The 17689-nt window shown below is 45.7% G+C and overlaps 1 protein-coding gene across 11 annotated transcripts in view; it reads right to left on the reverse strand.

The window, feature by feature from the left end:
- Positions 1-233: 233 nt before the first annotated feature.
- The window catches only part of HIC2 (HIC ZBTB transcriptional repressor 2), a 144804-nt gene continuing 127348 nt past the window's right edge, over positions 234-17689 (reverse strand). For all 11 annotated transcript variants that reach the window (XM_081842787.1, XM_081842790.1, XM_081842791.1 and 8 more), the window contains one exon: positions 234-11984. In XM_081842787.1, the coding sequence (XP_081698913.1) occupies positions 10226-11947 (1722 nt within the window). In that variant the 5' untranslated portion in view covers positions 11948-11984 and the 3' untranslated portion in view covers positions 234-10225. The remainder of the gene's footprint in view (positions 11985-17689) is intronic.

Here is a 17689-nt window from a genome sequence, read left to right on the forward strand (position 1 = left end):
TTGTTTTTGCCGTATGCTGAGGAAACACTTCACCCAAGTCTGTGACACACACAAACGCACAAAATTTAGAAAACCCCCAATTCTTGTGACTGTATTTGGCTTTAAACTGTTTTTTAATGTTGCATTTTACATTGTTGAGACCCACCCGGTGACTTCATGCTGGAATTAACAGAACTAATAACAAAATAAATAACAACAATATAAATGCAAGCATGCCGAGACTAAAAGAGGAATGAGATTATAATTTTCAATCAACCTTTTAATGAAAAGTTCATAAAATAACAGTTTCTCATCACTGTACATTAAGACTGCAAATTTCTGAATGCTGAGATCATATTATAATTTCTGTTTTTATTTTTATTTTTATTTTCCCCAATATGACACTTGAGTTGGAGCCACAGCACCCTGCAACTCTGACCTGAATTCAAGCTCTTGAAGGAAATCAACAGAACATTGCAAGAGGAACATCAGCCGTGCTGAGGGAAACATCTGGGATTTTTGGTCTGGCAGAGAGTTAAGGCTTAAACAAGGCAGGGGAGGGGGACGCACCACTGCTTTCCCCAGCTGAACTTTAAATAATAATAATTAAAAATAACAACCCACTAAAGCGTGGCTCTTCCTCTCCCCCTCCCCAAGGGAAGGGAAAAATCTGAATAATCCAAAGCTTGGTTTATTAATTTATGACCATTATCTTGCAACTAATAAAAGTTTTGTGTACATCCAGAATGCAAGACATATATTCCCATTTGCTGGTAAGAGCAAAACCTATGAACTGTCTTGTTGTGACTTTTCCCACCATGCCTTGCGCTAACCTAAGCACCTTACATTATCCCGTTTGTGATATAAGACATGGCAGTCGGTGCACCCAAACCACATGTTCAACACAGGTAGCAGAGAGAGGATGGGGCGGGGCAGAGAGAATGAGTGGGACGCCTTAAAAAAAGAAGTTCCCATCCTCCAAATCCTTTCCGAGAGTTCTAAAAGACAGTTAAGAGAAAAAAGTATTGCAACATCCACTGGAGGTATGAGTGAGGTAGAAAAACGGGGAAATTATTCCCCATTAACACATGAAGCTCGGAAAGGAGGTCCGGCATAGCACGGAAATCTCACTCCGGATCCTAGGAGCGTCTCCCATTGAAAGGAAAATAATTCGTTTGGAAAGCATTTCGGGAATTGTGCGTGAGAAGCCAGCCCCCCCCCCACTCACCCCAACTGAACGCTTACGAGTACATGGGAGTGAAGGCCAGCAGGAGGGACTGAAGGACTGGGACAAAAACTCAGCGTTGCATCGAGCGAGAGGTTTAGCCTAGTAGTAGTTAGGCAGCCTTCCACAACTAGGTGCCCTCCCAAGTGCTTGGGCCTGCAGATGGGAGTTGGTAGTCCGAAAAACCTGGAAGGCACCAAGTTGGAAAAGCAGCTTGTTCAATGAGTCAGTGGCTGTAAGGTTTTTGTGGTCTTCATTTTAATGTCACTGCGTATTGAATATATCTAGTTGATAGGCTTTTATTTCCTAGATGTCTGTGCACCGTACGCCTGTAGGGGTGGAAAACAGCACCCAAGGCAGTGAAATGCCGAGAGCCCGATTTCTAGGGGGTTTGCAATTTTCCTGCCTTAAGACCTCGCAAAAAGGTTTGCTTTTTAAGACTCCAGGTTCAAAAGAAGTGAGTTTTACACAGCGGTGGTAGCTGGCACGTAACATTATCTCAACAACCACATGGGTGGACAGGACCTCGGAAGAAAGAGGGGTGCTTAATGCTTCACCCCACCAGCTGTTTCCTCCTCAGCAGGTACACATCTGGAACACTACACAGGATGGAGGGGAATCTGGAGTAGGAAAAAAGCAGGCAGGCAAAGACTAGACAGTCCTTGTACATTTCTAATGCTGGGCACCCATCGGGATGAAACACAGTGCACTTGTATGATCCAAGTTGGCCCTCCAGATGTGCCTTCCCTGCCCTTTTAAATAAGGGGCATCCTGGTAATGGGCGATATCCAATGCCCTTGTTCTGGCGCTACTTTGGACACATGCCATGTTATCTGTGCACTGCGTCTCTGATGTCTTCATAGGTCTTTAGACCTAGCAAGACTTGACTGAAAAGGTCCATCTTGGCCCTTAAACTGCCCCTTCTCCCAATTTCACTGAGACCCTGCTTGTCCTACTTAGAACGGCAGGGCTCTCAAGAGGCGATTTGTGGTCATTTCTCAGGCTCAGCACCCTTGCGCTGCATAATGCTTTTGCCCTGCGGAAGGAATGACAACTCTCGTCTTGAAGGCATGATGCAAGCAGGGAAAGACTGGTTGCAACTGGAATTTGTTGGGACGTGGCAGGAGACTCCCCAGTGCCTGAGCTTTAACACAATAGCTGTGGTCCCTTTTGGCGAAAGGTTGGGCAGGTGCTATGAAATGATGGGAACGGTCCCAGATAACAAGAAATGTTTGAGCATGTGGTAGTATGGGAACACTGCGGCCACATCATGTCAAAAACATCCACAAGCATGGTGCATAATCCATTTTCTCCCTTTGTTAACCTATTCCCCCCACCCCTTTGCTAACCTCATCTCTATGCCAAAATATTTGACCATTATTGCTTGCACTGTAAACACTGAGGAAAAGGGAAAGACATTGGAATGGGCTGGGACATTTTCCTATCCAAGCACCAGCATGGAACATGGCTCACACTGCCTGCACCTATCTCTTTTTCTTTCTTGCCATGATAATCAAACCCTGACCACGTCCCACACCACTGCTCCACTTCAGATCATAGGTTTTGTCAGCTATCACCAAATGCCCCAGGTGTTTCCTTTTCAGGCCTGACGTTCCTGCGTTTTAGAACAGAAGTGACATGGTAAAAAATAAAAATACTGCTAACCCAGACTTTGACCTGCACTGTTCAAAATCAGTGCTTGACATCCTTGCTCACACACGCACGTGTATACATCTGCACACGCACACATGCGCACACACACACACAAACATATGAGAGAGAAAAAAAGAGGACAGGAAATCGTATAAGAATGACATTGTAACTGGAAACATTTAAATACAGCAAAACAAATCCGTCTTCTATGCAAAAAAGCTACAAAAGTCCAGTCTTTGTATTGTCTTCACAGGCTATGGTTTATGGCTATGCTGAGAGTCTCTGAGATTCTTTTTTGTTTTTTTAAGTTTTAAAACTTTTTAATACATTTTTTATTTTATTTTTACTCTTTGAAATCCTGTAGCAAAGACCCTGCGGACACATCTTTTCATCTTTTGCAAATGCTCTGAGTTTCTTTTTTTCCTTGCAAAACTGTGCATACAGAATTTTGAGAAATAAATACATTCATTACTGCACATACATATTGATACAAAAAACAACACTGTCAAATAGTGTTTGCACCATCTTTGTTAGATATTCAAGACCAGGCAAAATTAATTTGTTTGTTTTCCATCAGGCTTCTCCTGCCTCTTCTCACCCCAAAGTAGGTTTTTCTTCCCTCTCTCCGAAAAAAATAATAATGAGGTGGCTTTGGCGTTAAGTGGAAAAACAGCACTAAATTAAACAAAAAATGCCAAGTGGAGAAGTGTGTATAATTTTGGAAGGTGGGAGCTTCATAATTATAAATGTTCTTCGGTGATCATTCTCATTCTTATCTAAGATGCAAAACTAAGCATGCCTTTTTTAAAACATGGAAATACTTTTGTATGTCTTGCATTGCCTTTTTCTTTCTTCCTTTGGAAAAAAACAAGAATATACAAAGAGCAGTTCCACTCGTGAGCACTACAACTTGGGATCTAGCCTACCCAGGTCACAGTCTGGCCAAACCACCAGAGAGGGAACGGAAACACAAGGTCCGTAAACAGGACAAGAAATGGCTTCTCATCTATGTTGTACATTGGGTAGCCCAGAGGCCCATGGCATTTAACACACCCCGCTGAGATAGAAAGTGGTGTGCATCGTCCATAGTGCCCACCAGACTGCGAACTGGGTCAGGCAGACTTGCTGATTTGGAGACTTCCCCATCCCTGCCCAAGCCTCATTGGAGTGAATTAATCCAAATCGTCAAAAGAAGAAAGAAAAAAACCAGAAAGTGGTAGGAATCTAAGCAATTTTGGCATAGGCGCCCATGCATCTGAACCCAGGGAGGGCACATACCAGATAAGACTACCTCTCAAAGGTTGCCCAAGGCTGGTCTTTTGATTACTGAGCCCTTTTAATACCTGTGGACATTTCGGTACAGGACCAGCTAAGGCCCTTCCTCCTTTCTGAGGCTAATCCCCTAAGATAAAGCTACTTGTCAGAAGCTCTTTGGTGTCTTCTGAAAACATTGCGGCTCTTCAGAGTAGCCCACGGCTGGAATAAAGATATACATATATATATAAATATTATATTTGGCAATTTCCCATTAGCAGGGGCTAAGAAGAACAGCAGCCCAGCTTCTCGGCTAACGTTAGGCGTCTGTTTGTCCTCCTCCAAAAGGCAGTGTCCCCCTGGTTTTCTCCATCATCTGCTGCTCCCACCATCCCCACTCAGATATGTGATTGCTGGAGGACATATCCATCCACATCCTTTATCTCCCTCTTTCCCTTTCTTACAAAACCCTTGAAATCCAGCACCATGTATTAACCACCAATGGATGCCATTACTTCCTATGCAATGCAGCTTTAACAGATGGAAGCCCGCCTCTCTGAAATTCCCTGCTTCCTCGACTTGATCCTGTCTGTCCCTGAATTGCTTTGAATGGAAATCTCTTTCCTGTTTTCAGGGTATCAGCTAGTGAGGCCTATGTGACTCTTTCCCCCTCCGACACCTGATGCATCCGAAAAATGTGGTGGAATGCAGATTACTTCCTAAACAGAGTTGGTGAGAAATACGTATATATTTAATTTAATGCCCCTCCCCATTAAACAAAATTGTGTTAAGCCATTTGACAGCTAAACCAATGGAAAAAGCAAAGATTAATTTTGACTGGCCCCTAGATCTGTTGAGGTCTGTAACTGTAGAAGTTTATGTAAACAATGAGATAAATATATTAATTTTTTTTTTCTGAGCCAAGCGAGGTTCCATACTCATTTCAAAATGTGCTTTGGTTTAAAAAATAGTTTTGTGGATTTGGGTATGAGCTATCTTTTCTTTTCTTTTTAATACAACTTCTTCTACTTTATTCTTTATTTTCCTCTCCTGTTATTCCGAAAACATTCTGGATCTAAACTGACTAAAGCATATCATCAAGCTGCCAGGCCCCTGCACTTCAAAAGAAAGAAAGAAAATCCTCAGGAGGCTCGTTCTGTATCTCCAAAAAAAACAAAACAAAAAACAGAACCAAAAAAATGTAATTCCTTCCCCACCCCACCCAACAAACTCTTAAAATCTTAAATATGAAACTAGTGTTTTGCTTTTTCATTAAAATACAGAAAATGCTTGATACAATACTATGTCGTACAAATGCAGTTGAGTGTTCAGACCCTCTAAATGAGCCCTGAACAGTCCCTGAAGTTTTGAGTATTATTCGGTTTTTTTTTCATTATTATTGTCACAATTTGGAAAGAAGTCATCATTCGGTATTATATGGAACACAACTCTATACAACTACTTTCGAAAAAAGGGGGGATGAAAGGGGGGGGGAGAAAAAGGAGAAACTCCCCCTCCCCATTTTTGTACAATACTCACGCTGTACACAGACTTTTTGTCATGTTAAGTGCTGAGGGGAAGAAATAAAAAATAAAATAAAAAGGAGGCTCCTTTAACAATAATTAATGAACAAGGGGGGGGGGGACACACACCCAACAACAAATGGGTCCTGAAACTTCCAAGATTCCAAAATTTCAAACCATTAGCAAAAGGAAACCCAAATCAAGCCTAACACCTCTACCCTCGCCCACCCCCAACTACTACTGGATGAAATAATTTTTTTTGAGGGATCATAGGATAGTTTGCTCTCCGCAACTCTTGAGCTCCTCTTTGGATAACTACAGGAGGACATTTAATAACCAAAGAGCAACTTGCTATGTATACAACCAGACAAAAGATGCAATTCCCTGCAGCACCTGCCTCCCAGAAAGAATACTTTTAAGCGCACATCTTGGCCGTCGGAAAGGGGGGGGGGAAGGAGTGGTAAAAAATGTCACAAAGTGGGAATGGGTGCTACAAAGGACTTGGTTAAGGAGCCGCTTGTAATTCACTTGCTCCTTTGGCTCAGCAAAAAAAGTCTGTCGCGCCTCGGACGGGTCTTGACCACTAGGGCGATGCCTTGGCCGCACTAATGCAATTTTTAATCGTGGTCATTGCCAGTTGAAAGGAAAGTGCGCTGGGCGGGGAAGAGGAAAACCTTTGCACAAACTGCGGCATGGAATGGAGAGAACCGCTGTTGCTTTGTAACTGCAACAGGAAAAGCAGGGTGTGTGTGGCGAGAAAGAGTTAGGCATTCTGCTTTCTTTTCTTTTCTTTTTTGGAGGGTGAGGTAGGAATAAAAAGCAGAGTGAATCTCAACTCTTGGCTTCAGATACCAGATTACTGGCTCAGGACTTGGTTCCAAAGGCATCTCAAGAGTAGAAAGGGTGGGGAAAGGGGTCTGGATAACGTGAGAAGGAAGCTGACGGGGAAGACCCGAGCCCTGTCGGTTTGCACTATTCAAAAATAAAATAAAATAAAAGTCAACACCTGTGCCCTTTGGCTCCTGGGGGGGGGGGACAACCCCGGCGATCGAGGCCTTACGTCCCTCAAAGTATGAATTCACAGGTGCTGGTTTAGTTTTTATCTGGCTTTGGCAAGGCATGTGCACCAAATCCACTACGGATGTCTCTACATGAATGTCTATGGTGGCTGTGCAGTACAGATCTCATATAATCTAACACCTGCAACACAACTGGGTCTGGTCTATTACATAGGGGCACTGCAATCCATTAACCTCTAGCAGGTCTTTATTATGGAGCTCCACAGTCAGCAAGGACCTTCCTTTTAATTTCATGTATGTGTGTGAGCAGCTTGGAGCACACAAAAGGATGTTAAAAAAAGAGTGGGAAAGCCTCTCCCCGCTCTGAACTCCCAAGTTGCCTACAGGGTTGAAGGTGAAGATTTACAGGCTACGTTATTTTGTTTTTTTTCATCGCCTCCCACAAAGCAGACTGCAGATTGAATCCAGACTTATTCCTACTGAGGTCAGTAGGCCCATATGACTTAAGTCTGGGTCCAACCCAACGGTAGTGTTTTGTTTTTTAATAGAAAAAAAAGGAAAAGAAATGCATCTTATGATTTTTTTGGGGGTGGTGGTCTTAGAACGAATCATTCCACATCAGTGCTCTGTTAGCATCTCACAAAACCTACATGAAAATCAAAATGGCAACACTAGAACAAGGGAATTAGAAAGTAGCCCGACATTGCGTGAGGCAAAGTTATACGGAATGGGGAAGGAACCTTTTCTTGTAACGCGACAAGACAAAATATGGTTGCGTTTAATCTGTGGCCCTCCAAATATTTCCAGACTACACCTCCCATCACCCAATATTATTGACCTTGCTGGCTGGGAGTTGAAAGTTTAGGGATATCTAGAAGCCTTTCCTGCATGGAGGTCTGAGTGACCCAAAACACTTTATACGGTCTATTTCTTAAGAGGGAAAAAAGTGGTTTTTTTGGGGGGGGGAGAGAGGAGGGAGAAAAATAATAATGAAAGCTTATCTTTGTTTTTTATTTGAATATGCTCAACTTTTTTTCTTTTTTTTTGGTCTAAACTTAAAAAGACACAAGATTTTTTCCTTTTCTGAAGAAAAAAAAAAGACATAGGGCTTTGGTGAACCCTACCAATAATAATATTAATAATATTAATAATAATAATTATAATAATAATAATAAAGAGAACAATGGTTTTGAGCAAGAAAGTTAAAGCGGAAAAAAAATGTAAACCTTACTCAATTTTAGACAGGATGATTCTAAAGGGACTGCCAAAAATGTTTTACCACCGCACTCCCCCCCCCAACACACTGGGGGGCAATGGTGGTGGGGAAGCCATCGCTTTTCACAAAAAGTCACGCCAACAAAGTCAAGGGGCCACAAAATGGCGGGCGATATACTCGTCCGCTCCTCTAAAACCTATAGCAGCTGTTGGCTGTGAAGTCTTCTACAGAGGCTGTTGGAAACGTTTGCTCTTCCGAACTTTCCAACTCGTGTGTGGCGTGCGTTTTAAGATTTCCTTGACGACTACCACCGCCGCCATCATGAAAAAATACCACACACCCCGCAATCTCCCTCACCACCACCTCCTCAACGAAAAGGGAGGATATGAAACACTTTGGTTGGGCTTCCCACACACTCTTATTGCACTCTGGATCCTAGGAAAACGCCGCCTGCTACAACGCCGTTCCCTTATCCTGTCAGATGGTCACTTTTTTTGCTAATCCAGATGTGTTAAGGAAAGCAACGGACAGGAGACATTCTTTCTCCCACCCCCCACAAAAAAACAGCATCCAGGTGCAATAAAACAAAGCTGGAAAGAGCCCAGAAGCTCTTAAAGAAAAGAAAAAAGTTTCCTCATGGACAGAAAAATCAGTAATTTTGGTGAAAAGCCAGCGCCCCCCTACAGCACTATTCACTCGGGCTTCTGGCTTGCAATCTACCTATTGTCTTTGGCCAAGGTTTGCTTCAAAATGCTCATTTTAAATGGACTTATTGAGGGTAGGATGAGGTGGCAAAAAAATCCCTTAAACGTTTTAATTTAGTTTCTACTTTGTACACTTACTTACAGGGGGGGGGGGAGGAAGAGGGGCAGGGGGACAAAAACGCCACACCTAATATTTCACTAACCATCTTATTGTTCTCATGAATTCAAGAGGTAGCAAAGGGAACGGGCCAAACCCATTCTTTAGTGAGGGAGAAAAAAGCTAAACACACACACACACACACACACACACACAAAATAAAGATGTACCTAAAGGAACTTGTAGCAATTCCAGCCTATTATCAAACCCACTCCCTGCACCCACTCTTATGTTAAGAGTTACCTCAAAACCTTCCAGTTCCAACAATTACATAAACGTTTTAACAATTTTCTTTTTTTTCTCTTAATAAAACAAGTACCTCTAAGCAAAGAATATCCATACAAACTATTGGTTTTTTGGGGGTGGGGGGTGGGGGAGAAACATAAAAGACGACCCCTGCTCAGCTGAAGTAAATTCCCCAGGGGCACCCGACTCCCATTCAGTCATGGATAAGGTTGAAGTAAATTTAAGTAAGGTATAGGACAAAAACATGGAGGTGAAGAGGTACATGTTTGGTGTGCAACGGCTAAGTAGGCCGAACTCCATCGCTGAAAAATTATGTTGGGGTAGGGAAAAGAAAAATATGCCACCTTTCACAGACTGAAAGCATGCAAAAACTATTGAGGATTCATTAAGACTCTCCCCCATGTGAGAGACGGTCAACTGACTGGGCCACCAACAAAATTTTCCCAATAAAAGAAATTCTGAGGCGTTTTCTGAGAAAAGAAAAAATAACGATAATAACAACAAAACGAATTGGATTCTGCGGCAAGAAATGCTCCCACGTGTAGCTTTTAGGGGCAACAACCAATGTCAATGGTTAGGAGAGCAAGGGGTGGGAGGAAATTAAGGCCCATGGCTAGGAAAAACAGCCACAGGAACCGGAAAAGTCTGTGCGCAACATCCATCTGCATTGGGGTGGGGTGGGGAGAGGAATAATACTTGGGTCAAGTTTTAGAAACAGAAATCCAAAGTGCTAAGAAAGGAAAGTGAGGGATGTGAAGCAGCTTACGGCCTGTCTTTCCTCCCCACCCCAATCGCAAGGATCGGCCCCTTTGGGCCGCCATTTCCAATTAGCATCAACTGGGAAGGAATTTCTTCCACCTCACCCCCCCTTTTCTCTCCACACCTTATAGGCTTATAGTTAAGCTAGATGTCCCCACAACCTTAAGCAGAGTAGTGGCATTTCTTGACCTAAACGGCAAAGAAAAAAAGAGGGGTGGGTGGGTGGCATGGGGGGAGAAAAAGGCAAATGGGGAGACAGCAGCTTCATTGTGGGCTGGCTTTTCTTTGTATATTTGGAGTTTGGGGGACGGGGAAGAGAAAGAAATAAAGCTCTGCTTGTTTGAGGCCCCCCCATGACTGAACAGGGACGGGAACGGCCCTTATTTGTTTCTTTTTCTTTTTCTTTCTTTCTTTTTTTAAAGCAGCAAGTCTAGGGAAAGGTATATGTTTATGGCGGGTGGGCTCAGAGCTCATTGCAGAGTCTTTGGCTTTATGTAGGAGAGGTATGCATTCGCAGGTGGCTGATGAGATTGCGCTGCTGGGTGAACTTCCCGCCACACAGCTGACATTCGTAGGGCTTTTCCCCTGAGTGGACGCGCATATGCTCTGTCAGTCGGTACTGCCGGGTAAAGCGCATCCCGCACTCCTCGCAAGCAAAGGGCTTGAGGCCCAAGTGGCTGCGCATGTGACGCGTCATGGTGCCCCGCTGCGTGAACATCTTGCCGCAGATATTGCATGGGAAAGGCCGCGTCAGCCAGTGAGTCTTCTCGTGCTGCCGGAGAGTGGCCGGGTCTTTGTAGCTCTTCTCGCACACAGAGCATTTGAAGGGCCGCGACTCCGTGGTGTAGGGCTGGTTGGGGTTGGACAGATCCTCCGCTTCCTCCTCTTTGTCGTCGTACGTCCCTTCCTCCTTGATGTACAGGTCTTCCTCGGTGTGTTTCTCCACGTGGGCGTTCAGCTGCTCGGAACTGGGGAAGCCCTTCCCACACGGGATGCAGACGTAAAGGTTGTCCCCAAAGGCCACCGGCTCGTAGCCTTCCTGCCGGTAGACGTAGTTGGCGCTAGTGTGCCCGCCACTCTCGCTCTCGCTCTGCCCGCTGTCGTCGCTGTTCTCCTTCCCATTCTCGACATCCTCTTTGCAGGTGAACGGCAGCTCCGACCCGTAGGCGCCCAGACCGAGGCTCCGCTCCGCCGACTTGCACAAGGGGCCCATCAGGATCCCATTGGGCAGTCCTTCGCTCTCCTCGCCGCCTTTGCCGCCCTCCTTCCTGTCGAAGGCGCTCTCTTTCTTGAGCCACTCCTTCTTGCGCGACGAATGGCGCAGGCTTTTCCTCTGGCTGCCTTCCGGGAGGGACTGGCGGTCTTCGCTCAAGTCCATTTCCATCGGTTCGCAGTTGTCGGGGAGGTTGGGCGCGGCTACGGCGGCGGACTCGTCAAACGATGAGGCACTGTTGGCTGCAGGGGCTGAGGCAGGTCGGGGGGAGCCACGCTGGCTTTCGCCGTGCGGCGTGTCGTCCTGGGATGGTGCCGGGGGAAGCGAGGGGCTTTTCTTGGACAGGTCGAGGCCCAGCTCCTGGTCCCCGCTGCTCCCGTTCGCACTGCTGCTGCTCCCGTCTCCGCCGTTCTTGCTGATCCCCCTACTCAAGGCATGCGAGTTCTCTTGGTTGGAGCTGCTGATGAAGACCTCGTCGTCCGAGATCTTCCCCTTTGGCATCTCCTTCAAGTGAGAGCCCTTCAGCCCCTCGGCTGACCCTGAATAACGAGTGATGACTGAAGCAGTGGAAAGTCTCTGACTCCGAGGGGGTCTCCCGACGCTGGGGGCGCCGCCGGCCCTGCCAGCGAAGGACCTCCCATTGCGTTTCAGCTTCTTCCTGCAGAGGGCAGCTAGGTCGGGTAGCTGGAGGTAGCTTGCGGCCGTGAGGAGAGCATTGAAGTTCTGTTCACCAGGCTGGTCGGTCATTAAGAGCTTCCCAGTATAAATAAAGTCCAAGATTTGCCGAAACACTGTGGGGTTGACCATGTCGGTATCTAGGTTGATCAGGTTGTCGTGCAGGACGAGGGATTTGAAGTACATGCTGCTGGCTGCGAGGATATTCTTGTGGGCACGGAAGAGGGCATTTTCTACGACAATGATCACATCACAGAGGAAACCTTTGGCTCGTTGCTGGTTTAGTTGCAGCAGCAGTTGTTTGGCATGATTTGGCAGTTCCATCTCCACCTTCTCTTCCTTTCCCCGTTTACTTTATTACCTGCAAAAAAGAGAGAAGCAAACAGAACGAAACAGTGAGCCCATTGGCCACTTACACCAGCATCTCTTACCTCAAGGAACCTGTGGCCCTCCAGATGTTGCTAGATTAAAACTGCTATCATCCCTGGCCACAGTGGCTGGTAGGGATGATAGAAACATCTGGAAGGCCACAGGTTTCCCATCCCTGTGCTACATGCATTTCAAACACTGCCCAGATTTTATTTATCTTTTTAAATACATAATTAGGTGATTTTAGGGTCCCAGTATAGAACACTGCATGTCTTGAGGGTCTCCCATCCATGTAGGTAGTTCTCTTGCTAGTGTATTTATTTCATTTCTACCCCTCCTCTCCTCTAAGGAGCTCAAAAGAGCATACATGGTAGGCCTGGGTGATACATTGCCCAGAGCCAGAGCATGGTGGTGCCTTCACCTGGCATTATATCGCGGGCAGACTTGCCTGCGCCCAACTCCCTCTTCTAAAGCACAGACCTACGGTCTTCTGCATGTCTAGAGGACTCAGAATGTATAAACTGCAACTATTTCAGAAAGGTTCCATTTTGCTTCCTGCGTGACAGGAAGTCAACCAGCTGAGTTTGCTATTAGAAGGCATAGCTGCTGCAACTGAAAACACATTTATCAGCGTTTACTACCTGAAGAGACAGTGATGCCAGGTGGAAGGAAAGCAGTGGGCAGCCATTTTACATCCATATGAATGAATCTAAGTGAGTGCATGTTACCATCAAGATGCAGTTGGTCCACAGCTCAGAGATTTATTCTTAACGGACATAACAATATCCCCTGCGCAAGACCAAACACTGACAGTGATTTACTAGAGACAGTTACCAGAACATAGCGGGAAATTGGCCTGCTTATAAATGCTGAGGCTAATGAACAGTAACAAACAAATCCGACCCTAATGAACCGGTTTAATTCTGAACCATCTTTGGGGCCCTGGCGGGGCTGGAAAGGCAGCATCATAAAATGTAATCAAAACCAAACCATCCAAGAATGAAACCAAACCAAGCCTTGGAGAGCCAGAATGAAGGTGCAGCAGAGAGGGGGAACTGCATTTTGCAAGACCTTTACGATGGGTTATAAAAGGTGCTTCCCAGCCTACTGAAGCAAAGCAGGATGAAACTTCTTGTGAAACATGCACAGTGCTTCTGTATCTTCAAGTCTGCCAGCCCCCTCCTCAAGGAACGCCGCCAGGACTGCAGTATGGCAGAGTCCTGATATTAAAAATTGAAAAGATCTGCATTGATACCTAGTCAAAACCTGGGGGTTGCATATCAGAACAGCGCTCTGCAATGAACCAAAGTGAATCGTCATTACATGAACAGCATGGAAGGGCTGTAGGAGCTGGACTTCCTATCATTTCTGTCTTAGAAAAATGCCTGGGTATCATTACCAAGAGTGCTGTAGAACAACAGACCCTCCCTTTGTTCTTCCTTTACTCGCTGGAAGAAAAGGTGGGACAAACCGCCCACCCCACTCCCAAGTGAGGTGCAGAGAGAAACACATGAAAAGGGAGAATATTAACGGGGATGGCCCTCCCACAAAGGATGCTCAAGGAATTTCTCACGGGGGTGAATGCAACATTTGTGGCAGGGAAGGCAGAACAGAGGTGTGCATTTTTTTGCTGAAACAGCCCCATCTGTTTCAGTCTGTGTGGTGAACTGGGATGGGGGGCACCCAGAAATCCCCCACCCCACAATGCATCAACTGTGGAATTCTCCCCCTGAAGAGGCCCATCTGGCACATATGCTAGTACATTTTAGGCACCAGCATTTAAAAATAATGTACACTCTTTCATTGTAACATTAATAATTTGCTTGTTTCTCTCTCTCTCTCCCACCTCCCTTTTTCCTGTTGTGCTGTGGCTGGGAGTGGGGCCTATGCAGCTTTTTATTGCTCTATAAGCTGAAGAGAAGGGCAGAAATGCTTTAAAACAAGCCTTTTCCGGTTGTTCTTAAAAACATTTGATGCTGCCATGATTGCTTAGTTCTGTTGATTTATTCTGCAACTGTACTTTTACTGACATTTTGTGAAGGGAGGGCCTACTTTGTGGTGGCTCCACATTTCTGGATCTGCCTTTTAACACCCATTTGTCCAGGCCTTGGGGGAAGGGCAAGATGCACTGTGATTTGTTCCTGTTGAACTGCATTTTTGTTTTAACCTTGCTGTGCTTTTCTCTGGCTGTTGCTGATGAGAATTTAGGATTGTTTTGCTTTGCTCTTGTATAATTATTGTGATTTCAAAACATTTGGTTGCACCTTGCCTCAAGACTGCTCGGGTGAAGAGCGGCCCGTAAATATGTGAGATGAATTAACATGTGAAATACTGTAAATTTTTAGAAATTAAAGGACAGAATAGAGCAGAGTAAAAACAAAACAAAAATAGATTTGCCACAAAACTCCAAAGGCTCTGGGGCCTGGTTCACACAACACAGTACACCCAACTACTGGAACAGCACAAACAAGTGAACTCCTAAAGAGGAGTTTGCAGATTTTTCCTTACTTCACGGTCCTGTTTTTCCATCGCCAAGCTAAGCCAAGCCAAAGTTTGACTTATTCTGTCATCCAGACTGGGATTCCTGGTTAACATTCTTTCCTAACTAGCCACAAGCTGTACCCACGGGGAGTGAGGGAAGGAGAGAACACAATGGCAATTTATATCAACTGGATAGCTCAGTTGGTAGAGCACGAGACTCTTACTCTTAGGGTTGTGAGTTCGAGGCCCATGTTGGGCAAACTATTCCTGCATTGCAGGGGGTTGGACTAGATGACACTCGTGGTCCCTTCTCAACTCTATGATTCTAAAACACCACTCAGTCCATGCTGTGCAGCAGTAAAAAAGAAAAAAAGGCACAGGTAAGAAGAAACCAACAGCAAGCTCCTTTCCAGGAGCCCATGTCTTTGTGCTGTCCCAGTAAGGCAGGCATAGAGAACCTTCAGCCCTCCAGCTGCTCATGAACTGCAACTCCCATCATCCTTAGCTACTGGCCATGTTTGCTGGGGCTGATGGGAGCTGTAGTTCATCCACAACTGGAAGGCCAAAGGTTCCCCACTCCTGCAGTCAGTCAGTTTGGCCTACCATGTTGTCCAAAGCAGGCTCTGAATGAGCAATGCAGCTCTACTGAAGAAGGGAGTTCCACAGTTTGGTCCCCACTGCCGCAAAGGCCTTAACCCGAGGAGTTGCCCGAGCATGGCACATGGGGTGGGGCCTCTGAGGAAGACCTTAATAAGCGGGCTGGTCCTTGCTCCGTACAGTGCTAGTTTGCAACAACCCTTCAACGTAGGGTTAAAAGAGAGAAAGAGGTGCAAAAAATTATGTAAAGGCAATGCAAGAGAATCAACCTGCGGTAGGAGTATACAGGTTATAAACAGCGCTATTCAATCAGATAGGTTGGAAACAGGGAGCTAATATATACAGCCGGGCTGCCCACTGCATTACTGGTCCTACAGGAATTGCTGCATTCGCATTAGACACATGCCAAAGCATTGGCCGCTGGCCAAAATTTCAACGCACAATTAAAGGATGAAAAGAAGCAGATAGAGGTCTTAGCATAAGCTGCCCAGCCCCGAAAGGAAATGCCATTGCCAAATGGAAAAAAGGACGACAAAGCCAGATCTTTATTTTTATTTTAAAACCAGAATTGTACTTCCATCAGCCGGCAGGAGAGCTTCCATGGATGTGAAACTTGAAGGCAAACCTGCAAATTCAGGGCCTCCAAAGCAAAGATGGAAGGCACGTAACACAGAAACGCTGCTGGAGGAGGATGGGCCTGGACAGGAGAACCACCTGGGAACCCCATGCAAGCACTTCTTAAGCTCCAAAGTGGAAGGAGTGCAGGTTGCACATTTCACCAACCAAGCCAACAATGCAGAGGAAGCGTAACCACGACTCTTAAGGCTATATCCGCACCATCTATTTAAAGCACTACTGTGCCACTTTAAGTAGTCATGGCTTCTCCCAAAGACTCCCGGGAACTGTAGTTCATGAAGGGTGCTGAGAGTTATTGTTAAGAGACCATCATTCCCATGGGTAGGCAAACTAAGGCCCAGGGGCTGGATCCGGCCTAATCGCCTTCTAAATCTGGCCTGCAGGGTGTTTTTACATGAGTAGAATGTATCCTTTTATTTAAAATGCATCTCTGGGTTATTTGTGGGGCCTGCCTGGTTTTTTCACATGAGTAGATTGTGTGTTTTTATTTAAAATGCGTCTGGCTGTTAACTGTAAGGCTGGTAGTTAGGGAGCCCACCCAGTGATGGCTGTAGGCAGAATTCCTGCATTGCAGGGGGTTGGACCAGATTTCTCCCAAGTCTACAAATCTATGAAAGATGAGCATTCTGTTTACAGGTACAGTTACCAGAGTAACCTGGGAAGAGGATCTGATTGTTAAAGCACTCTAGGAATTGTACCTCTTGGAGGAGAATAGGGGTCATGTGTGCTGATATTTACTTATTTTTTCACTTTTCTTCCTGTTATATTTGCAATTTAAAAAACCAGTAAGAAAAGAAGAAGTGGAGATGCAGAATATCACACATAATCCTGGCCATATTCCTTCAACTTAAACCCACGTTGTATTCCTCTCAAGAGTTCCCCCAACCCCTGTCCTTTCCTGTTTCCAGTCCCAAACTCCTTAAAAGGTTTTTTTAATACCTAATGTCTAATAAGGGACGCGGGTGGCGCTGTGGGTAAAACCTCAGTGCCTAGGACTTGCCGATCGTATGGTCGGCGGTTCGAATCCCCGCGGCGGAGTGAGCTCCCATCTTTTGGTCCCAGCTCCTGCCCGCCTAGCAGTTCGAAAGCACCCCTAAGTGCAAGTAGATAAATAGGTACCGCTTTATAGCGGGAAGGTAAACGGTGTTTCCGTGTGCTGCGCTGGTGCTGGCTTGCCAGAGCAGCTTCATCACGCTGGCCACGTGACCCGGAAGTGTCTCCGGACAGCGCTGGCCCCCGGCCTCTTAAGTGAGATGGGCGCACAACCCTAGAGTCGGACACGACTGGCCCGTACGGGCAGGGGTACCTTTACCTTTACCTTTACTGTCTAATAAACCATAGAAAATAATGCCCCAAAGATCAGCATGTTTCCACACCTGCTACTTACATTCAAAGCACTGGGTATTTCCCCAACATATGCACGTTTTTAGGGTTTGGGGGGAAAGATGGGCTCTGCATGTCCCATTAGGTGCCAGAGATATACGCTTTGGATGTTTTCTTGGGCAGGGTGGGAGTTTAAGTCTAGGCGTTGCGTCAAGAGGCGCTTGAGTGAAGCAAGCTGACATAGGGCAGTGGAGCAGAGCTGCCAGTTTCACTTAGGAAAGCCTGACTGTGGGTGGGAGAAATGGATACAGATGCTGAGAAACTCCATCCCAAGCTGGCTCCGCTCAAGATAAATATCTTAACATGCAAAGAGAGAAAGCTACATCAACAACCCAGAGGAGAGGCGATTAAGCTCCACGCAAACAGGAAGCGAGGGGAAAGAGTGGCATGTTGCTTACAGAAACCTTCACAATCCCACGTTCAGCCTCCGGTTTAGATGGGTCAGCCAGAGGTAAGGGATGGGCAAAACTGTTAAACTTCAGTGTCTCATTTTTCCAGTCCAAAATTCAGATTTTCACATTTCCACACCAGTCTAAGAGGTTTTTCTTTTGTTCTTTTTAAAAAAATCAGAGGGGAAGACACACCTCCTTACCCTGGCTT

Source organism: Podarcis erhardii (genome assembly GCF_964252035.2).
Source record: "Podarcis erhardii genome assembly, chromosome: 15".
Lineage (NCBI taxonomy): Eukaryota > Metazoa > Chordata > Lepidosauria > Squamata > Lacertidae > Podarcis > Podarcis erhardii.